Genomic DNA, 23,669 nt, shown 5'->3' on the forward strand with positions numbered 1-23,669 from the left:
AAATGTAATATTATTAAAGCATTTATGTATAACACGTTTTACTATAAAGGTCGTTGAAATTGTATGACTTGTGTTGCATGAAAGCTGCCATAGCTTCAATATAACTTTGAAAATTTTGTATAATAGAGTTGACACCTATTCAACAATACAACTTTACCTATTCTCGTTTTACATGAAATTATGGTATTATCACGTTGGGAAAAAAATAAAATATGTGTAAGGACAATAATTTTATAAGGACAACAAAATGTATGAGTATATTATTTTAATTTTATGTAGAAAAACAAGAAGACAAAAAAATAAAAAAACAAAAGCTAAATAATATTTCCGTTGCAGGTATGTATTTGTTTATCAGAAAGGGTTTAGAATAATACAAGATGGGGAATGTGTCTCCTCTTATGAAGTCAAGTATGCACTGAAATATAGAGAATAGAGGTTAAAAATATATGGGTTAAAAAGTTTCTAAGCTAAAAATTTATGTTTTGGCTCTAGAAGATTTACATTAAAAAAAAAGGATTACAATAATTTTTTGATTTCTTTTCTTTTTTAAACACAAAATTATTCTTTAAAGATTTTTAATCAGTTTTTTTAATTCATGTTAGTTTTGATTAATTTTATGGAATTATTAACTATTTTCCTGGCTAAAATTGATTACACAATTTATTGTAAGAATATGAAAATCAAATATGATGAAATTTTTAAAATAAAATTTAAATGAGAAAACAATGGCCCAAAAATTTTGTATGGCCTAAAAAAAACTCGAATAAATTTAAAACTTTTAAAAAAAATTTGTGTATAATGAAGTTTTCGTGATAAAACCGAAAACCAAAAATACGTGGTCTCACAATAACAAAATTTTACATGTAATTGATTTTAAATATGCAAAATCATTAAAATGTAAGTTGGTTTAAACAAAATCAGAGTGCGATTCCCTGCAATTGAATTTAAGTTACATACATATATAAAAACAAATTTGACGGAATTTTTTGTAGAAAAATAAAAACCAGTTTAATTCTGCTAAATATCAGTATTGTAAGTAAAAAATTTTGAGAGGCATGATGAAATGTCTCTGCTGGCTGCGATAAAGGTTTATGCTATATTAACTACTTTCCCAAAAAATAATAGCTCTATTCTGTTCAATATTTCAATACAGCGGCTTCAGCATAGCTTAAAATACTTACTTACTTATTAGGTCTTACAAACTATAAAGGTCCTGAGGCTGATTCATCATTTTCTTCCATTTACCGTGATCCTAGGCGGCTCTCCTTCAGTTGAAGTTACCCAATTTTTCTAAATCCGCCATTGTTTCATTTCTCCAAGGAAGGTGCGGCCTGCCTCGACGTCTTCATAGTTTAAAATATTTATTAAAAAAAATTTAAATATTCAATATCAATTGAATAAGATAAACAACAATTGAACTGTTGTTTCGATCGAATTAAAATCAAATAGTTTTCACAGCCTATAACTTAACTCTTAGTATTTAATAATAACAATAATTTTAAACTGAAAATGTGATTTACATTTTAAAAGTTTCTAACTAAATGAAATTTCAGAAAATACGAAAAATCAAAATAATTTGAATTATATACCTAAACCACATTATTAAACGTCTTGTAATTGTGGTAAAGCTCTCAAATTTATGACCAAATTTGAAATTCATTCCTTTTAAACATTACTCTTTGTACATTGTAAAAACAAATTTAAAAACCTACTTTCTATAAAAGAGTAACATATTATACGAGTGCATAATTTTTCTTAAAAAACTTTTTTCAAATAAAAACATAAAAAATTTTGTAAAAACAAAAAATTAAAATGTTAAATAGCAACTTTTTTTCGCTTTTTACTTTCGAAAATCTTCTTTTACTATAAAATAGACATTGAGTTGACGAGGATGTATTAAATTTCCATTTTACCCTACATCTGTCATAATATTTATCGCATAAAGAAAATAAAATATAAAAAAAAAAATGTTTTTCTATTTTTTTTTAATTACACACCACTTTTTAAATGGTAAGGATATCAAAGGATCGCTATTGTCTTATTATGGGTGTTGGTTAAAATTTCCCTTTTCAAATTATATATATAAAAAATATATAATTATAAAAATATTTTAATATAGATAAATGTGTGTAAGCAGGACACTCTTTTCATCTAACAATAATAAATGGGATAAGTAACTAGAAATAAGAACGATTTTTTTTTCGTAACCGATGAATGCATTTTTCATAATTAATTGTTTGTCATGAATGCACTCACTATACTATCAAATAATGTTTATTTAGAAAAAATATAATATTATGTGCACAATTCAAAACTTACAATAAAAATTTTCTATTAAAAATCTTCTAATATGAAAATTTGCAAACTCTTACTTACAAACATGTGTATATTAAACTAATTAAGGAAATTTTATATAGAACAGCCGTCGACAAAGTGGGCATGCTAGCCCATGGCCATGTAAGAAAAAAATTTATTTGATTGCGACTATTTTCCAAAAGAATTTTAAGAACTCAATCATAGATAATTCTTCTTTTAAGTAGGTAATGCATAAGAAATGTGCCATACGTTTGACAAGTTATGTAATTTTTTCCTTTACTTTTCCTTAACAGCGAACTTTTCGATATGAAAATTTTTTTTAATTCAACATAAAGTTAACAAAGAAAATTTTTAACTTTGCAAACTGTTCAAAACACACAATAATTTGATGAAACTCAAAAAAAAATTTATATGTACAAATTAATTTATTTATGTGGAAGTATACGTCATTAATGTGTATGTAATAATGATTAATCATGTAGTCAAAATTTCTAGTATCAATATCAACTTTATTATAAAATGTTCTGAACAAAAAGCCAAATAATACAACAAGTATTTCTACTTAAACATTAGTCTAGAATTCTTAAAAATTCTTTTGCATCCTTTCAGATATATACATATAAACATTTGGATGTTTGTTAAATTCAATAAATATCATTGTTATCACCTCAAATAATTTTCTTCCCCATGTATGACTTCAATCAATATCAAATATAAATTTTCAATATCCTGAAAACTTTTTTGAATGGATGTGAAAAAAAAATTATAATAAACTTATGCTTTATTGTGCTAGGATATCTACGTGTAAAATTTGAAAAAAAAAAAAATCCGAGATCTATTAAAAAACAATATTTCGATTTCCTTTTTTCATATTTTGGTCTCAACAAATATTTTCTGTTTGTAGCCACATGCGGTGAACATAAAAGAAACTTTGAAAAATACTACTGTTTATGAGAAAGAAAATCATATTATTGAAAAGTAAGATTTGTCTACCACTTTACTATGTAACTTGTTGAATTTTGCGTGCCGATAACAGGCTACTATTCTTTAATATTCTAAATTGATATTTTTCTTTAAATTTATCCACTAAAATTTCATTTTTATAATTGCAGAATATATACATTCAACATCAGCTAGGATCAACTTTTGGAGATGGATACCGGCCAGCCATAAACACATTGTATTACAACAGATTAACGAACAGTTCAACAACTTTTGCTTTTATGAAACGAAATTTACTACGGTCATGGTCCGTAGCAAAAAGACTATTAGAGCACAGCGAATTAAAATTAATTTTCAATATATAAAGTATTTCTATATTTTCTTGAGATCTTACATTCTCAAACAAAATTTAATATTTAAAGAAATTTTATGATATCTTATAAAATTTCAATTACATTTGCGATTACTGATAATATTTTTTCGTTTAAAGATATAATCAGCGTGAAATCAAATACGTTTTATAAATAACACTACATATATAAATAATAAATTATTGTAAATGTGTGTGTGTATACATAAAATTTTATATAGACACATAGAGAATATTTAAGTTACTTTCTAAAGAAAAAACTTAAAATTTGAACCTTTATTTTTATTTAATTACTTTAATTATTTAAAAGATGACTATAAAGAAATTTGAGCTTTAATTTAGTAAATTGACAGACAAATCCTATTTAAGCAGAAAAAAAAAACGATTTTTCAAAACTAAAACCAAAAAAAAATTACTTTGTCAATTTCTCAAACAAAAGGCACTTAAGTTTAAAAAATTCACACAAAACTTAAATGTAATTAAACTTTTAGGAAGAGAGAGAAAAAATGCTGCAATGCAAAAAATAAAGAGAATGTGAATGTCATACAAAATACATTTGTTTCCCGCAAAACCTGCATACCAATGAGACCAACTTAATAAAGCAGTGACACAGTTTTTAGATACGATTAAGCACAAACACAACTTTTTTGATTATTTTTTAATAAAAATGCAAAATTAATATTCCTATGTATTATGTATTGTTTTTGCCATTAGTAAATGTAAATAAAAATTTTGACATATTTAAATGATCAAGAACCTTACAATCCCTCCCTTAATAAAAAAAAATAAAAGTTCTTTAACGGTAAAGTGGAAACTTTACATATCTAACGGTAAAAAAGATAATCTCGAGAAAAAATTTTCAACTTTTTTTTTTCAATTTTATACACTTTCTATATTATCAATAAGAAAGCTAGAGCAAAAAAATTTATCAAACTTTAATCAAATTTCACTGTTCTGTTCTCACATACATTTTCACATAATATAAAGGAAATCTAAAAATATATAGCCTTACTCTTGTATAAAATATATACAACACAAAATTAAAATTATATATGTATATATGTGCATATATATATCACAGTCAGATCCAGGTTGTATATTATTATTACTTATTTAGCATGTTCAATGTAATTCAAAAAACTATAAATTAGGAGTAAAATTTGGCCTTAGATACAATCATACAATCTAACTTCCAAAAAAATATTGTAATGTAACATTATTTAATGTTGATTACAGGATGACTTTATGCTATGCCGTAAAGTTCCTATTTCAAAGCCTCAATGAAATTCAAAGGGAAAGCACTCTTATAATTTGTATTCTAATTTATGACAATGCTTATGTTGCAAAGCGAGACTTTATTATTAATATTAATATTTAAAAAATCTTTTTGTTTGAATTTTTATAGTAATATTGTACAAAAAATATATAGACATGTATAGCAAATAAATTTATATTATATAAAAAGTTCTACACTTATATAATGTATAGAATCAGTTTTAGTCATTCATATCCTTATCGTAATTATAAATATTTCTAAATATATTAAACTAATGGTATATGATATCCTTTAAAAGAAAAACATTCCATGTTTCATAATACCTTCCACCTTAACAAATTAAAACAAGAAAAAAAAAACAATAGCCCTCACAAACCACAAACCTCAAAAATTTAGTTAGTAGAATAATATAACTATAATTATGAGGATATACATTTATGTAAGTACATGATGTGTGTGTGCAGTTCATCTGTACATATGCACATACATTCATATCCATTTCCAGTCAAAATATTCTGCTATCTGACAGCATTTTTAATTCATTTAGACATCATAAGAAAAAAAAAACAAACCCTAATAGTCAGTTTACCGGCCGGTTAGAATTTGTTTATAGTTCCGGCTGAATGCTTTGCTTAAGTATTTTAATGTACATATGCACATGTAATATATGAACATAGGTAGTACAAATTTATAAAAACAAATTTACAAGCATGAAAATATCATATACATACCTATACATACGTATATTGCATATTAATTATGTTATTTTATTTATACATTTCTTATAAGTAGTTAAGGGAAGGGCCCAATGAATGAATGTCATTCAATAATTGAAAAACTTTTTTAATAATATAACAATAACTGTGAAATTGTTATAGGTGACAAAAAAGCGCCTGAAAGAAAAAAAAAAAGATTTAAAAAAGGATAAAGAAAAAAAAATAAGATTCTAATTTCTATTCATCCAGTAATTTTTTATACTGTCGCATTTTTGAGTTCAAAAAAATCATATTTTGGTTTCTTTTTATTTTCAAATTATTTACTTAAAAATTTCAATATCCTTGTTGAAATGCATGTACTAGGAATTTAAGTACTTTTAATTTAATTAACAATTACTTTAGCAATATCAGTTCTTAGCAAATTTCCAAAAAAAAATATAGTCTCATTCTGCAGGTTCGTCTATAGTTTCGGCTCGCTGGTAGCAATTATAAATTTCATTACCTACTTTAATTGTAATTTAAAATTAAAGTGTAGCAATATGATGAAATTTAGTGATAATTGTTTATAGAACGGACTTTTGAGTACAATAAAAATCTAACTATACTGTATTCTTATTATTATCCGATTGTTACCGCAAACTTCATTCATAAAATAAATAACTTAGAGTGGTTATTTTTAAAGTACAACAAATTTATTAGTCCTCAACAAATTTATCAATTTTGAAAATCTCAAAAATAATATCGACATCATTTAAAAATTACCATTTCTTTTTTTTTAATTTGTCTGATATCATTTATTTATTAATTTTTTGCGATATTTGTAATATCTTTTATTTTATCTTCACATCTCGTTGTCGATATATATATACTAACAATATAGAATAAATATACCAATAAGTAAGTAAGTTACTTATTATACGTGATTAAAATTTTAAAATTTGAAAATACCTACATAAGTACATAAATAATAATAATCTAAATGAAATAATATCTACTTGGAAATTGAGTCCACAGGATGTAATATAACTAAAAATACAACTTTCTCTATGTTAGTAAATATATTGAAATTATTTAATAAAGAATATTATCTGCTGGTTAAGAGATTAATTTAATTAAAATTTAAGTATTTAGGTTTTTAATTTTTTAACCACAAAACTAAGCAGTGAAAAGTATGTTGGCTTATATTTTTTGGATTATCAAAGAAAATAAATTGAAAATGAGGACTTATACTACAATACTACTTATACATCATAGAACGTAAGAAAATATGCATTTAAAATTTCTTACAAAATATTTTTCAGAAAAAAGACATCAGCGTATCATTTATTTTCGTTTGTATTTATGTGCAATATTATTGGTAATATTTACAATTTATCTGGGTAAGTAAACGCATTAAAAAAATCGTTGAATTAATTTATTGATTTTTAATTAAGAAGAATTATATAAAATTTTGTTACACATACATAACATTTATAACAATACGCTGTTAATATATTATTTTGATTATTTTAACCTAGTTTTATGATTTAACTTTTGAATAAGATAGTAATAAAACATTTTATGGTTTTTGTACTATAACAATAATTAATACGTATTAGATCTGTACGCGATAAAACTAATGTAATTTAAAAATTACGAATTTATATCATATATCGTAAAATTTTATTACAAATTTTTGGATAAATTTTGTTAGATTCTGTGTAATGTGCTTCCTTATTTTAAAGAATTTTTTAACAACAATATCTATTTTATAACGGCCTACAAAGATAAGAACTATCAGACTGAAAGATTAGGTTATGGAAGGTCCGATTGAAAAAATTTTGTCTAACATAATATTCATAACTGTTTCAAAACTGTTGAAGTTACAGTAATCTATTGTTCGTACATAGGAGTAATATCAATGATTAATTTCAGACTTGCTCGATGAACTCAGAACGTAAGCATAGCTTTCAAAGGAATCCTGTAATTAATCTCATAATCTGTCACATAAGACTTATCCTTAGATGTCCCCCCTCCATCAGGATCAAACATGATCATTTTCATTACAATTTAAATTAAAGAGATGTTTTCAAATACAAACTACATTTTATTTCCTATAATCAATATATAAATTTTTTCAACTTAAACTAATCAGTATAAAAATTATTTTCGATTTTTTTTTAATTTACATATATAAATTTTGAAATTTATAATAGTATAACATTTTAACTTTAAATATTTTTTTTTAATATCATATATTTTTAGAAGAAAATTTTATTTTTCGAATTTCCTAAAGTATGTTAATTTTAATTTGCTTTTATTTTGTAATAGCCTTCTTTGTATATACAATAATATCTATGTATATACATACATATTTTATTTTGAATTCAAAAGTTTTTAATATTTTTTTTGAAAGAATTTACCTTAAAATAAAAATATCACATTATAGAAAAACTGTCTTGTTTTATAAGATTTTTTTTGTTTAATAACAAAATATTTAAATAAAATGTAATTATGTATACATCAATAAATTATAACTTTTTTTTCAAATCAGTTATATTTTACTAATATTTTTTTATATTTTCGAAAATTTTTGATATAACTAAATAGATTTAAATTAAGCAAAACTATTTTTTTGAAATTATATAATTTTTTTTAAAATGTAAGTACATACATATCTAAACTGTATAAATGATGAAGTATGAAAGAACTAACAAATAGGTTAATTTTTTTTGTCTAAATAAAGTTTTATTTAAAAAAATATCAGTTTTTTGAAAATTAAGACTGTAATTTTTTCACTTGCAAAAAGCTGATTTTTAAGATGTAATTAAATCTCTTGTAAAGTAAGCTTTCAACAGGAGATGAATAAAGAATTTATCCAATTACTTAAGATTCCCTATAAGAGTTCTAAACTCATTTTGTCAGTAAAATTTGTTTGTGTTAAGTTAATCGTAAAGTTCTATAGATCAATTTGATCAAAATATATGTTGGGGTTTGACTCAAAAATTGTTTATACAAATATGTATGATCGATATTTTGAGATAATTAAAAGATGAAAGTAAAATTTGTATTTAATCAGTTTTTAAAATATATTTGAAAAATCTTCATAACTTATTAAATAAAATTAAAATGATTGTGAAAAGAAACTCTAACATTGCCGTGATTTCGTTAATATAACGAATATTGAAAACGACTTTAAAATAACTACAATAACTAGAAATAAAAGTTATATTCTTCTAAAACTACGTCACCTTTTCACGACTTTTTTGTTTTTTATTTTTATTTGAAACTTTTTTATTTGCATTGGATGTTGTAACCAATGATTCTGCTGGTGTTAACTTAGATGAAAATTCTGTTGAAGATGTTGATAACGCTAGCTTTCTTATATTGTTATCATTTTTAATCAAGTTTTTTATTTCTGCGGCATTACCGGTTATATTTAATGGTAATGTTGTTGATGAAATATCTTTTATTTGATTTGAAATGTTGTCAGTCTTAAAAAGTTGATCAAGATTACCATCTGATGAATACATGAAAACTGTTGTGTTGAGATCTGTTTGATTTTTATTTGATTTATCATATTCAATAAAAGTGTTCTAAAAATATAAAAAAATATTTTAAATAATGTTTGCGAATTTAGAAAATAGAAATCTAACATTTTCTTGTCCTTCTATATTTAGTACAGTATCAGATAGTTGAAGAGCGGTAACATTACTTAAAGATATTTCATCAACATGCACTTGTTTAGTTCTATCATGTATCTTCTGATGACGCCTAAGATCACCACATACACGAAATTTCTTATTGCATGTCGGACATTCATATGGTTTCTCACCTAAAAATTTTTTTCATAAATTTAGATAAAATAAATAAAATAATAAAATTCAAGCAAAATACCGGTATGAATCTTCCTATGATTTTGTAGATATGAACTAGCTCGAAATGTTTTTGGGCAAAATTCACATTTATAATTCTTTTCTTGCGTATGGATTCTTCGATGAATAACTAAAGAATATTTTCGAGCAAAAGCTTTTCCACAAAACTCACATTGAAAATTCTTTTCGTTTGAATGTAAAGATATTCGGTGATAGTTTAAGTCGCCCCACTGTCTAAATGCCCGTCCGCAATCGACACATGTAAAAGGTTTTTCACCTGAATGAACTCTTAAATGGGCTCTTAAGGCATTTTGAGCGAAAAAACTTTTTCCTGGAAATAAAAATATAACTTTTAATCAATAAAAGTTTAAATTCATTAGAATTACCACACTCTTCGCAGGGAAATGGCCTTTTTCCACTATGAGCAAAATCATGATATTTTAAAGCGTTTGAAGAATTAAATACTTTAAAACATTTATCACAAAAATATTTTTTTCTCTCTTTTTTTCCAGACAAAACACCACAATTTTTTAGTGTTTCTTTTTCAGAAATTTGAGAAGTCGGAGAATCTACTGGTTCACCCAATGAACTAGAAGTTTTTTCTGTATTAGAGTCTTCATAATCGGTTGAAAAATTTTCCATCTTAACTGGCATTTGGTTATCATTTTCGGACTGAGAATGTACGGTATTTGTTGTACTAGAAGCTAAAGAATTTTCTGCAGCAAGTAAAGAATTTGTATTATTCCTGTTAGAAATGTCGTTATTTAGTAATTCAGATGGTTCTTCATTAACCACAGGCTCGGATAATTCGCTAACTTTTTTTGCACTTTCCTTTTTCATATCATTATTTTCATCATTTTTAAAGAATATTTGGAAATTTTCAACTGGAGTTATTGTTTCATAACGCGTAGGATCACAGATAGTTTTAGAATTAATTTCACTATTAAAACCATTATTAGGAAACCTAAACAAAAATATCAATTTGGAGAAAATAATAGATTAATTAATTTTAAGGCAGTTACCAATTATTTCTAGGTGGACTCATTGCATCCATTTCATCTCCAGTATCAAATGACTCTTGTACCTTATCAACGACACCACGAATACCTTCTAACATATCTTCAGGGTCACTAAATTCAACTTCATCATTTTGTAATATAACAATACCATTTGTACTTGATTTATGTGAATTTGTTTGAAGAGAAGTTTCATTTAATTCGCCGATACTAGGTGTAATATTCTCAGTTCCATCACCTTCGTTCGCAGACTGGGAATTTGCAATATGAAGTTGATGCAAGCTATTTTGATCTTCACAAATTAAAGAGGGTTGCGATAAAGTTCCTGAGTTAATTAAGTTATCTTTTCGGTTAGAAATTGAATGTGAAATATCGTTCTCAACTCTTATTGTATCAATTTTATGTTCTAAGTTCAATACCTGGTTAGGTAAGCTATTGAATTTTGCTTCAAAATATTGAGGATTTTCAAATAAACTTTGTTCTATTTGTGAACTTGTTGGAATTGTAGTTGTACTATAAACCGTGTTATTTTGTAAAATGTGCGAACTTTGAGATTTTACTTCACAATTTTTACTTAATGCGTTAGACCTTGATCCTTGATGTAACAACATTCTTGAATCTTCAACTTGCATTGAATTTAACAAAGCTCGCGAAGGTAGTGTTATTTGATGTTCACTCGCGGATTGCAGAGGAAGAAAATCTGTTTTCGTTAACTGCATTTGATGCGCATTTTCATGCCGCAAATGATTCGTTAAAGAAGAGTCTAAAATTTCATATTCATGCGTACTATTCATAATATCTTTTGCTACAACCGTGTGAGATGAATGTGAGTGGTTCGATACAGATCCCATTGGTGCGAATCCTTCAAAAGCAAAATTTGTAACATCGGGCAAATCTCGGGATTCAACAATTTTTTTAGTAGTTAATATGTATCCTTCTTCTGAATCTGTATGATGATTTTCTCTAACTGGTTGAACAGAGATATTTTGCAAGTCACTAGGTGAAATCTGCCTCCTCATGTGAGGCAAATGCATTGTTTCGTTTATGTTAGATGGTTGTGTGTGATTCTGATGTAATCTTTGTGATTGAGTTACTTGATTTGCCCTTTTAATCAAAGGTATTTGTGTGAACTGTTGTTGATTCATTGACATCTGAATTTGAGGTTCAGATTGGGACTGCTGCGTTATAAATTCTTTTTGGGATTGATTTTTGACTACAGGAGCTTCTAAAATTTCACCACTTTCAGGTTTAGGCTCATAATGTAGCTTTAAATGTGCAAAAAAATCTAATTGAGATTCTGCTCCTGCTCCACAAATTTGGCACGAAAATTGAGGTGGGGAATTCAAATTCTGAAAAAAGAATAATTATATATTGCAAACTGGAAGTTCATTATCCATTATGACTTACAATAACTTCATCAGCGTTAATTTCTTCATTTAAATCTTGAAAAAATTGTATTTGCGAATTTGTTGATTTCACAGAATTGTCTGAGTGTTGAAATAAAACATCAACTTTTTGATTTCCATCAATAGACTTTAATTTTTTAGTGATTCGCTTTTTATGAGGTAAAATTCTTTTAGCTGCTGGCCTATGCTGAAAACTCTGAATTTGTTCTATTTCGGTGTTAGTCTAAAATTAAACTTTTAGTACGAAATTTATAATTGTTTTTTAATTTCTATACTTTCAAATCATCGATAGTTAGCTGGTCTGTAATATTCAAACTAATTGAATTTTTACGACTTCGATTCAGTCTTCTAATTGGGGTTAATTGAGGTAATGAAGAATTGTTTAATGCATTAATTTGGATATGCTGTTGTTGCTGATGAGTGTTTGGTGAAAGTTGCTGAAATATTCTGAATTGACCATCACTTATTAAGGAATTAGATAAGCCTGACTGATCATCATTGAATGTCAAAAATGTGCTAGTATCTAAGCTATTCGAATTATCGTTTTTTATTGTTGCATCAATTACTTGAGTTCCCGTTAAATTAATTAAATCTTTATTCGTTACAATTACTTGAGTTTCTGAAGTGTTTCCACCGTTTACTTTTACATTTCCACTTTTTAAAAATCGCAATAAAGCAGCATTTAATTGCTTATCAGGTTCATCTATATTTGTTGGTAACTGAATTTCGTTTGAGTTTACTAGTGTTTGGCCAGAATGATGGGCTATATACGAAGCTGTAGAATGTTGTAACGATTCGTTTGTTGAAGTGTTAGCCCCATCTAGCATGGTATCAATGATAAATCCGTGTGTTGTTATATACTCAGGCAACAATGTCTTAAATTATAAGTGGTAAGAATTTTTGTTAAAATCCTGCAAAAATATTATTCTTACATGATCAATGAATTCCTCTCTCGGAACCGTTATAAATTGTAATGAACCATTTTCTAATCCTTTTAGAACTTCCGTTCCACTCATTTTATATATCTCATGCTAAAAATAATCATCATTAATAACTTTTTTTAATAATTTATTATTATTACTTGAACACTTTCGACATCAAAATTATCTAAAATAGTTCGGTTTATTTGCTCATCCATTTTTTTATTAAATTATGAGTATCTTGTTATTTATAAGAAATTTTCTAACAATATTCCAAAAAAACCATTTTATTAAAACAAAATTTGTTAAGCAATCGCTGTTGCGGAAGTTATCTTTCATTTTTACATAATTATTTTTTAGAAAAAAATTTTGGTCGTTTTTATTAATTTTTACAATAGAAAAACTTTACATTCTATTAAAATTGGCAAAAAATAATAAATTTAATAATTCCTGTCGCTAATTCATAAAATCTTTAAATAATAAAATTTATTAGATTTCTGCACAAAATTTTATAAGAAAGTTGACCATTTTCTCTAATTTAAAAGCGTTCGCAATTGCATGCCGGAATTTTTATATATTGCAAATAATTCTTATTATTGCTTTAAAAACCTAATTAAAATGTTCTTTTTTAATGTTTTCGTTTGTAAAATAAATGTTTACAAAAAATTAAACTTTACAAAAATATAAAAATTGCAACACAGCTTCGTGTCAAAAAAAATAATTTTTTGTTTTCAGATTTGAGAAATGTCAAAATTGAATGTAACATATTCAGCCACATTCAGCAATTCAGATCTACCAACTGTTGAAAATTAAAGAGTTAAGAATATGTGAATGTTAACACTGCCAGGTTTCATTATAAAAATAGGACGTTACTGAAAATATTTTTTAACTGAACCTAACAGTTTCGCTAATGCAGGTTTATTATATAATATGCAAGTAGGAAGCATTTTAATATTTTTTTACCAATAAAATGTCACCCTGAACTTTCTTTACAATAAAACAAGGAATTATTACTTTCAATTCGAAAAAAATAAAAATAAATCATGGTAAACATATAAAGAGTTTTAAAAGACAATCTTCAAATATATTTTTATCTATTATTTATCAAATGTTACTAAAAAAGCTACTAAATATCAAAAATATTTTCCTTAGTAAACCAAAACCAAATTGTCTTAAATTTTATTTGAATTCTAATTTAAAGCATATTATTTTAAAAGAGATTTGCAAATCAATAAAATTCGGAAAAATTTTCTTCGAAAAATAAAATTTGATGCTTAATTTTTAATTTTCGAAAATTTTGTTAATTTAAAAAGAATTATTATTTATTAACAAAATATCTAACATACAAGAAAAAAATGCTTCAAGAAATGTTTTCATTTTAATAACCTGAAAATTTTGTATATGGCAATACCCTTTTGAATTGAAGTGAAACGCGAACGGCAACGTTCATTATTGAAAAAGAAAAGCGTATTTTAAAAGTGAGTTCCGAAAAGAATTGTAAAATAAAATTGAAATAAAATATTTAAGGTAATTTGTTTTTTTGCAAAATTATATTTTATGATAATAGTAAACTAATATAACGTGCTAATAAACTAAGAATTTTTCCAAAATGCAACTAGAAAAGATAAATGTTTAGCAAAAAAAAAAAAAATTAGAATAAAAGAAAAAAAATGATTTTCAAGATGGGGGCATCTGGTTAATTTTTAGTTGTGTGAGAAAAATTATTTGTACGTGGAAGAACAGTAAATTAGTGCAGTGGCCTTTAGAAAGGGTTGTTTATAAAAACAATAAAAGACGGCTTAAAACAAATTAATTAAAGTTTACAAATTATAAATTTAAAAAATATATATACATACATATATCTTGGAACCCTATATATATTTGAATATAATATTCAATATGTTCCAAATAACTTTGTAGGTACATATATACATATATATTTTGTATATACATATAGATACATATATAAAACAGATTTTAATATACATGTATGTACATTTGTATATTTATTAATTCACATAAGTTTACATGAATGTGATAGGCTAGGCATCCATATCTAAAGTTAGGATTCGAAATTAAATTTCGATAAACGTTTTCAAAAATAATTGATTGAACTGCTTTATTTAAATATATTGCAGAAAAGTGAATTATTTTTTATATTTCAAAATAAATACAGCGTTTTTCCCACACCACGTTGTTTATTTTTCAACTGAGAGAAAGTTAAGTGGCGCTATATTTATTTGAAAATACGGCATTTAGTATTTTATTTGTATATAATCTAAATATAAGTATATACGTAGTTAAGTGAATTAGATTATTGCGGAAGACCTTTAAATTTTAATTTTATAATTAATTGATTTACCCAAAAAAATATAAGCGCTTTTTAAAATAACTATCAATTTCAATATATTTTTTGTAAAACAACAAAAATTGATCTATAATTTTTAAAATTTTTTGAAAGCCGTTCTTCATGTTCAATTTAAATCTAACAGTTGTAGTTCCGAACATGACCGATTCTTTTGTCTCGCTTGTATAAAATGAGGAATTTTTTTTTCAGTGTTGCTTGCATGGTCGGTATTCGGTAACGAAAAATCCATTCAGTATCAATTTACGTGTAATCAGAAATGCATTAAACAAGAGAAAAAGAAATAAGTAAAAATATTGTTAATAGTCGAAACTGATAATCAATTTCAAGTTTAACTGTAAGTTAAAAATTATTTTTTTTATTAAAATATTTCTCAAATTGAATGAACAAAATTAATTTGATACAACTGGAAGGGAGGGTTACTATTAAATTATAATTTTATCTTCACAGAATAATAAAAAATAGAATATGAAAGAAATTTTTGTTTAAATTATTTTTAAAAACTTTAAAAATTTTAAATCATATGAAAAAACATTAAAGTAACATAAAATATTATCGTTGATGCTATTTTAAACATTATCTACCTGCCTACCTCCTTAGAAATGTATATTTAAGAGTGTGATTTATAGAAAATCATTTTATTGCGGTACATTTCGCCATGTGACGAATTCAAAGAACTTAAATTAAAATTAATTATAAAAATTAAAATTTGTTTCTTTAATTAAGTAGGTTACCTATGTAGGTAACACCTAAAACAAATTTATTTTAAAAGATTATTTTGAAGCTTTTTTAAATCATTTGGACAACTACTATTGGATATTATATGAAACTAGTAAGCTAAAATTTAGTCAAACAAGAGTAAAATTCGAATTCTTACAGTTTATAATATTTTTAAAATTCTGTGAATATAAGCAGCAAATGCTTAAATCGGATTGAATTTGCCATGCCCATCTACATTTGATCTACGTATATTTCAAAATGTAAATCAGTTACTGTTAAAGTTAGACCAAAATATAAAATGCTTTTATTTCAAATTTAATTTAAGCCAAATTTGACATTTTTTTCAAAGCAAAGAATTATTTCAATTTGATTTTTTTTCGACGTGAGGTTTTTTTTACTACTTATCCAATTAGCACGATTTCATCTCACTTAACAAGTAGCAGGATTAAAACTTATTTAAAATTTTAAAATGTTTGCTTTCTTAACCCATTTCATTATATTTAATTAGCTAATATGGTTGAGGAACATGTTCATTTGTCAGACATATAGATTGTTGAGGAACATATAGATTTGTAGACATATCATGGTTGAGGAACATGTTCATTTGTCAGGCATGTTCTGTCTCTTTTTTAAAAGTAAAAAACAGTTTTTTTAATCAAAAGAAAATTAAAACGTTATCGTGAAATTCTCAAGCTATTTTTTATTATATTTAGCTGGTTTTAATCAACTCAAATTATTCTAATATAATAGAAATGATAAAGGAAATGAGCGCGAAAATCAAATTTTTTAAACTAAAATTAAAATAATTTAAATTCATAAGAAATTAATAAATTTTTCTTTTTTTAATTTTAGATATCAATCCTTTGGTTTAAGAATACAAAAAATTAAACAATTTCTTTAATTTTAATTAAAGACAACCTTTATTAAAAGCAAAGATTTTAAAATAAAAAGTTAGTTACAAAAAAAGTGAAGCTGTAATTTCAATTTAATAGCCAAATTCTTGTAAAAGAATTTTTTTCTTTTTCCTTCAAAGGGAAAAAGAAATTGAAACAAAAACTTTAAATAAAACGAAAACACAGTTCAAATAAAAAAAAATTAGGTACTCTAAAAAAATTATAAGTTCAAATTTTTTTACACTTCTGTTTTTTTCTTTTTTTAATTAAGTTTTGTTTTTCATTCGATTAAGTGCAAATTTAATAATACAAAAAAAAAAATCAAGCAAACAAAACAAACATATTTTTTTGTGATTCAATGATTATTAATTTTAAGCATTTAAAATTAAAACAAAAAAAGAAAACAGAAAGACCTAAATATAAATTCTGTGAATGTAAAGACAAACAGCGTTTATTTAAAAACATTTAAAAATTTAAGTAATATTTAAAAAAAAAAAAGGAAAAACAAGAACATTGCATTATCTCGTGTTAGCATCCATCACAAAATTTATCATTTTTTATATTAAAAAACGATAGATCGTGATATTTCAACAGAATTTCATAAACTTATACGTTTATTATTAGAAAAAAAAATCAAAACTTGATACTTATTTTGTAAGAAAGTGGTATTTTTGTAGAAGTGAAAATACAAATTTGAAAATTCAGTCTAAATAAAAATTATTTTCAAAGTTTCTCTAAAATCCATTTTACCTTTAAAAACATTATAAAATAAAACAAAGAGTAAAAAAAACAAAAACATCAAATTTTAAAAAAGTTGTGTTTAAATAAATAAAGCGCCGAATTTGAATATTTTTTTTTTGTAGAAATCTTAGTTATTTATTATTAAAACTAAAAACAAAAAAAAAAAAAAACTGCAATACAAAATTAAACTTATAAAAAAGAAAAAATTATAGTTTTTACATATAATGTCAATGATGACGGAAAATATGAATCATTTAAATAATCATGGAACCCCAAAAAGGTGAAAATACTTTTTTTTAATAAACTTGATTGATTATTTATATTGTTTGTAATTTCTTTGTTCTTTATTTTAGTTTGGGGACCAACGATAAGACTGTTAGCCAAACGGCTGTTACCAATGATGATATCGGCTGGAAGGCAAAACTTAAAATTCCACCAAAAGATACTAGACCTAAGACTAGTGTAAGTCAAATTATTTATCTTTTATTGTTACATACCAGTACGATTCTTTAAAAACTATTTTTTTTTTAATTTTCAAATTCAATTTTATTAGGTAAGGTAATGTACGTTTTGTATGTGAAATTTTCATTCAATTTAATTGTGGAACAAATTCCATAAGTACTTATACTTCTAAATTCATAGGTACCTATATCATTAAATTTTTATTAAATTAATTTAACGTAATATTTAAAATGATATCGGGAAAGTAAAAACAATAGCAAGTTAGTAGTAAAGCCTACGATTTCTATACAAAAATTTCTGTCATGCAATAAAATTATAAGGAATATTATATTTGTGACTGTTTTGTTAAATAGTATCCTTTTCATACTAGAGGATAATAACATGTTATGCTGTTTGATTAACATGTTATAAAGAATGGTATTCACACTAAATAAGCTATTTTTTTTGAGATTAAACTTGCTTGAAAAACATATTTTTGTATTCATATCATTTTTGTATTTTGAAATATTTTTTGTATTTCAATTTGCTAAAAATTATTATGGCTTTAAAATTCTTCAAAAAATATTTTTAAATTTCTTTCTGAATTCCCTTTGATTGGAGGAAAAAATACCAAAAATAAATCATTGTTTTGAAAAACATATTTTACTTTGAAAAATGTTTTCTATATAAAATTCAAACACTGTATAACATGTTAGTCGTTGCAGTTTGAATAGGGTATAAGAAATGATTTTGTAGGTTTTCCAAATATACATTTAAATGTGTATTTAGTTAAGTTAACGAATTATTTTTATGATTATTCAAAAACCATTTTTGTTTCAGAAATTTTATTTGATTTAAATAATTTTTTTTCTTATACTTATGGTAGCCTTTTTTAACCAGACTAATAAAAGTTGCTTATTTTCCTTTTATTATTTTTTTCATTATCATAAAATAGGATGTGACAGATACAAGAGGGAATGAATTTGAAGAGTTTTGTTTAAAACGTGAATTATTGATGAGTATTTTTGAGAAGGGTTGGGAAAAACCGTCGCCAATTCAGGAAGCTGCTATTCCAATAGCACTAAGTGGTAAAGATATTTTAGCTAGAGCTAAAAATGGAACCGGAAAAACTGGTGCTTATTGTATTCCCGTATTAGAACAAATTGATCCATCAAAACATATTATTCAAGCCTTGATAATAGTACCAACAAGAGAATTAGCTTTACAAACTTCACAAATTTGTATCGAATTGGCTAAACATTTAGATATAAGAGTAATGGTGACGACTGGTGGAACAAATTTAAAAGATGATATAATGAGAATTTATCAAAAAGTTCAATTAATAATAGCAACACCTGGCCGTATTTTAGATTTAATGGATAAAAAAGTTGCTGATATGTCTCAATGTAAAATTCTTGTGTTAGATGAAGCTGATAAATTATTATCACAAGATTTCGAACTCATGCTGGACCATGTTATTAAGAAATTAGCAAAAGACCCACAAATATTACTATTTTCGGCGACATTTCCGAAAACGGTGAAGCATTTTAAAGAGAAACATTTACGCGAACCATATGAAATAAACTTAATGGAAGAGTTAACATTAAAAGGTGTTACACAATATTATGCGTTCGTGCAAGAACGTCAAAAAGTTCATTGCTTAAATACATTATTTTCAAAATTGCAAATAAATCAATCTATAATATTTTGTAATTCAACGCAACGTGTTGAGTTATTAGCAAAGAAAATTACTGAATTGGGTTACTGTTGCTATTATATTCACTCAAGGATGGCGCAAGCGCACAGAAATCGAGTTTTTCACGATTTTCGACAAGGTCTGTGCAGAAATCTAGTCTGCTCGGATTTATTTACACGTGGTATTGATGTACAGGCTGTGAATGTTGTTATTAATTTTGATTTCCCAAGAATGGCAGAAACTTATTTACATCGTATTGGACGTTCTGGTCGTTTTGGTCACTTAGGTTAGTCTAAAGAAAAATATACTTTTAAAATTTATTACATTTATTGCATTATTTTAGGTATTGCTATTAACTTAATTACGTATGATGATCGTTTCAACTTACACAGAATTGAACATGAATTGGGTACTGAAATCAAACCAATTCCTAAGGTAATTGATCCATCATTGTATGTCGCAAATATGTCAGCGCCAACGCAATCTGATTCAACTAGTGGATCATCTGAAAATAATACAAATAGTGGTAGTGGTAAAAATTCAACGTCTGGTAATAATGGAAATTCATCTAATACAGCTAGTAATAGTAATGATCTTAACAATAGTTCATCCAACGAAGAGGGGAATGTAAGCAAGTGAAAAGAAATCAATTTTGAATTAAAAAAATTAAATTTTTATAAAAAAATCAACGCAAATCATTTAAAAAGCTAAATTCAACCACAACTGAATAAATTCAAAAAGAAAAACTAAACATTAAAAACCATTTAAAATTATAATTGTAACAAATATTTAGATAATTAATATATTCATAGAAAACAAAAGAAAAAAATCAAATATTAAAACTAACAAATTAATAGTGATGTAGGCAAATAAAAATAAACATTGTAATTTACAAAAAAGTGTGAATACAAAACAAAAACTTAAAGAATTTTTTTTTTGTGTAAAAATGAATTAAATAAGAATGTATTAAAATAAAAGAAAGGCGTAAGTCAAGTGTGTTTAAAATGAATTGCGCAAACATAAATAACAAAAAACTATTAAGTAAAAGGAGTGTGGAGGAATATAAAATATAAAAACAAAATAAAAAAAATAAACAACCAGTTTTTAGTATTAAGAATTTAAACAATATTATTTGATAGTAAATTTTAAAATTGTAACTACAACCGACAGTTGAATATGTGATGACAAAAAGGCTATCTACAAACATTGCACAAATTATGAAGTCTGCAAGGAAAATATGAAAATTTCAAGATAAAATTTCAACCACATTATTGAATATAGTGAATGAATTAAAATTTGAATATCTACAAAATTAAGAAAACTAAGTACATAGTAATTGTAAAAAGAAATATAAACTTACATTATTGAAGCATTGAAAAAAAAAAAAAAACAAAATAATTGAAAATTTTAAACACTAAATATATAACATCATGTAAAACAAACAAAATTCATCAATTGAAGTTATTTGTAATAATTTTATGTATGAAAATTAGGCATGAGTCTTATGAGTGAAATGTTTGAATGAAATATTAGTTTGAACGAATGCTATATAAATATATTATGTGTAATATTTAATTACAGAAAGGAAATAAATTAAATAATTTAATAAAGAGAGATATATACGCAATAATAAATAATGTTATAATAATAATATAATATAAAAATCATAACCGTGATAAATAATAGTTTTAAAAAAATATGAAAGTATAAGATTGTCTTATTATAGCAATTTATAAATTATAAAGTGATATTAATGAAATATATATATTTAATAAGTTGTGTGAATGATTATCTTAAATATTAAGTTTTTTTTTATACCTTCTCAACTTTATCTTGAATACCTAAAATTTTTTTAAAACAAAATAAAAAAAATATCCAAAAATAATAAGTAATATCTTCCTGCTTACTATTATCACTTCATATAATAATTAACAACCAAAGTTAATTAATTTCATAGTAGAATCACATATAAATTTGCTATCAAAATATAAAAAAAAGATCAGGAAATATTTGAAATATCAACATTAAATATGATAATAAAAATTATACACGAGATTTAAAATAAAAAACAAAAATAAAAGCAAATGAACTTTTTCCTTACTATTTTGTTTATCAAAATAATTAAAAAATCAAATAAAAATTACAAGAAAAATCAATAAAATATATATAATATTTTTTTAACGAAAATGAGGGAATTTAAATTTCTTATTTAAATATCTGTAATTACATTTTTTTAACCTCAGTTTGTTAAGAAGAAAAATGAAAAATACAAAACATTTCGCATATTTTGGACATAACCATTTTTCCAAAATGAATAAATTGAAGAAAATGTTTTGTGAGCATAAGTAAAATTGTGCAGTTGATATCAATAACTAAATAATTAAAAAGGGGAGGGAGTCAATATCGTTTTAAAACTTCATTTTATTATTACTTTTTTATTAAAAAAAAAAAACAAAAAAAACAACAGAAATTAACGCATCCGCTATTTAAAATTGAATTATTTTTTTAATAAATCATCTAGTTATAATATTTCTTTGATATTAGGAGAGCGAATCTTGGAAATATTGAACAAATTATAAAATCTGTTTAAAAATACAATATTGTAGTTAAACATACAAAACTATTTAAACAATAAACGATAAAAACATAAAAAATAACTGCAGAAAAAAAGAAAGCCATCTTTCCTATAACACCATAAAATATAAATGCAATTTAAAAATTAAAATCAACTTTATTTTAATTGATTTCTAAACTTATTTCTACACAAATAATTAAAGTTTCATTATTTTCACTGTTCAAACCATTTCAGCCAATAAATAAATAAAAAAAAAAAAAAACAAATGCAAATCGGTAATGGTTTATTATTTTGAAAATTTTTAACTTTTGCAGTGCCAATTTCATTGTACAAATTTATTCCAAATTAAAAAGAAAGTTTTTTAAGGTATTTTTTTTTTGCCATATTTCAATTTACTTATAAAATTTAATGCAATTTTATTAAAATCGAAATAATTTTTTCGTAGCCTAATCAAAAAATGTCATGCTTTGAATACATTTTCAATTATTTTATGAAAATTAAATTGTCATTTCCAATTATAAATTACGAAAATAATAACTATGTAATATGTATAACAAGCAAAATACATATTCAAATAAAAAAATAAAAGAAAATTTTAAATAAAAATGTTTCAAATGCTTATATTATCAATGCCAGTGTTTTTTTTTTTTATAATTTTTTCTATTATTAATTATATTACATATTATATTTGTTTTGTCTTTTAGAAAACAAAATGTTATATATTTTTAGTTGAGTTTTTATTTTTAAGATTTATTTGAATTATGTATTAGGTGACTTAGAATCTCACAACATTCAGATTGAAACCTTATGATATTACGAATGTATTGCAACGAAATTAAAATTACATTAAATAATATAAATGAAAATAAATAATAAAGTTGATTTGTTTATTCAAATAAATATAAGTTGATTCTTTTTTAATTTTTTTACTTAGAAGAATTTAAATTTTTATCTAGACAAGACTGGTTGGATGTATGTTGTAAGGTTTTATTGGATACTATTATGGTTTATTCAATTTCGTTATAGTAAAACAATGTAAACAAAAAAATGTATATGTTTCAAAACTTATTAAATATATTTTAAACCATTAACTAAAACAAATTAAAGATTATGTATTTCGGAAGAAGTTAAATTTTTTACTAATACCATTAAATTTTTTTATTAAAATGCTATTTAAAATTGTAACTAAGTAACAGGATTTAAACATATACGATACATAATAAAAAAATCTTAAATAATTCATCAAAACTAACTTGAATAAAATAATGTTACACAACATATTTGTTATGGATATGAAAACTGAATAAACTTGAAAAAATTAATTTAATAAAAGTTACTTAATATATAGTTTAAATATATTTTAAGAATTCAATATTAAATTATTGTAAAAATAAAAATGTATTAAAAACAAAGCAATTGTAA

At 24.1% G+C, this 23,669-nt stretch overlaps 3 protein-coding genes across 4 annotated transcripts in view; 2 read left to right on the top strand and 1 right to left on the bottom strand.

The window, feature by feature from the left end:
- Positions 1-3,511, top strand: part of LOC129615056 (protein MCM10 homolog) — a 131,950-nt gene extending 128,439 nt beyond the window's left edge. Inside the window, exon 5 of the transcript XR_008697429.1 lies at positions 3,429-3,511. The gene's annotated coding sequence lies outside the window, so the exon portion shown is untranslated. The remainder of the gene's footprint in view (positions 1-3,428) is intronic.
- A 4,823-nt stretch (positions 3,512-8,334) lies between these two features.
- LOC129615091 (uncharacterized) lies at positions 8,335-13,460 on the bottom strand. The gene is made up of 9 exons (XM_055530158.1): positions 12,978-13,460; positions 12,829-12,927; positions 12,172-12,771; positions 11,898-12,119; positions 10,497-11,839; positions 9,861-10,438; positions 9,497-9,805; positions 9,256-9,434; positions 8,335-9,195 (listed from the first exon to the last, which is right to left on the bottom strand). Exons 1-9 carry the CDS (start codon positions 13,032-13,034, stop codon positions 8,842-8,844), a joined length of 3,741 nt encoding a protein of 1,246 aa, XP_055386133.1. The 5' UTR covers positions 13,035-13,460; the 3' UTR covers positions 8,335-8,841.
- A 775-nt stretch (positions 13,461-14,235) lies between these two features.
- Positions 14,236-23,669, top strand: LOC129615046 (ATP-dependent RNA helicase me31b). Of its 2 annotated transcripts, none has more exons than XM_055530095.1 (5): positions 14,236-14,343; positions 16,754-17,815; positions 17,889-17,997; positions 18,932-19,958; positions 20,016-23,669. In XM_055530095.1, exons 2-5 carry the CDS (start codon positions 17,760-17,762, stop codon positions 20,309-20,311), a joined length of 1,488 nt encoding a protein of 495 aa, XP_055386070.1. In that variant the 5' UTR covers positions 14,236-14,343; positions 16,754-17,759; the 3' UTR covers positions 20,312-23,669. The 2 variants fall into 2 exon arrangements, with proteins under 2 accessions (XP_055386070.1, XP_055386071.1); XM_055530096.1 differs by lacking the exon at positions 14,236-14,343 and adding an exon at positions 15,368-15,518.

The sequence above is a fragment of the Condylostylus longicornis genome, unplaced genomic scaffold (assembly GCF_029603195.1).
Source record: "Condylostylus longicornis isolate FDR11 unplaced genomic scaffold, ASM2960319v2 ptg000135l, whole genome shotgun sequence".
NCBI classification, from domain to species: domain Eukaryota; kingdom Metazoa; phylum Arthropoda; class Insecta; order Diptera; family Dolichopodidae; genus Condylostylus; species Condylostylus longicornis.

What these genes read in the sequence shown, in the direction of transcription:
- LOC129615091 (XM_055530158.1), bottom strand. Translation starts at nt 13,034, where the DNA reads ATGGATGAGCAAATAAACCGAACTATTTTAGATAATTTTGATGTCGAA. An exon ending in TTGATGTCGAAAGTGTTCAA is followed by an intron (nt 12,928 to 12,977) that starts GTAATAATAATA and finishes GATTATTTTTAG; the next exon opens with CATGAGATATATAAAATGAG. An exon ending in ATTTCCCTGCGAAGAGTGTG is followed by an intron (nt 9,806 to 9,860) that starts GTAATTCTAATG and finishes TTTTATTTCCAG; the next exon opens with GAAAAAGTTTTTTCGCTCAA.
- LOC129615046 (XM_055530095.1), top strand. Translation starts at nt 17,760, where the DNA reads ATGTCAATGATGACGGAAAATATGAATCATTTAAATAATCATGGAACC. An exon ending in AATCATGGAACCCCAAAAAG is followed by an intron (nt 17,816 to 17,888) that starts GTGAAAATACTT and finishes TCTTTATTTTAG; the next exon opens with TTTGGGGACCAACGATAAGA. An exon ending in ATACTAGACCTAAGACTAGT is followed by an intron (nt 17,998 to 18,931) that starts GTAAGTCAAATT and finishes ATCATAAAATAG; the next exon opens with GATGTGACAGATACAAGAGG.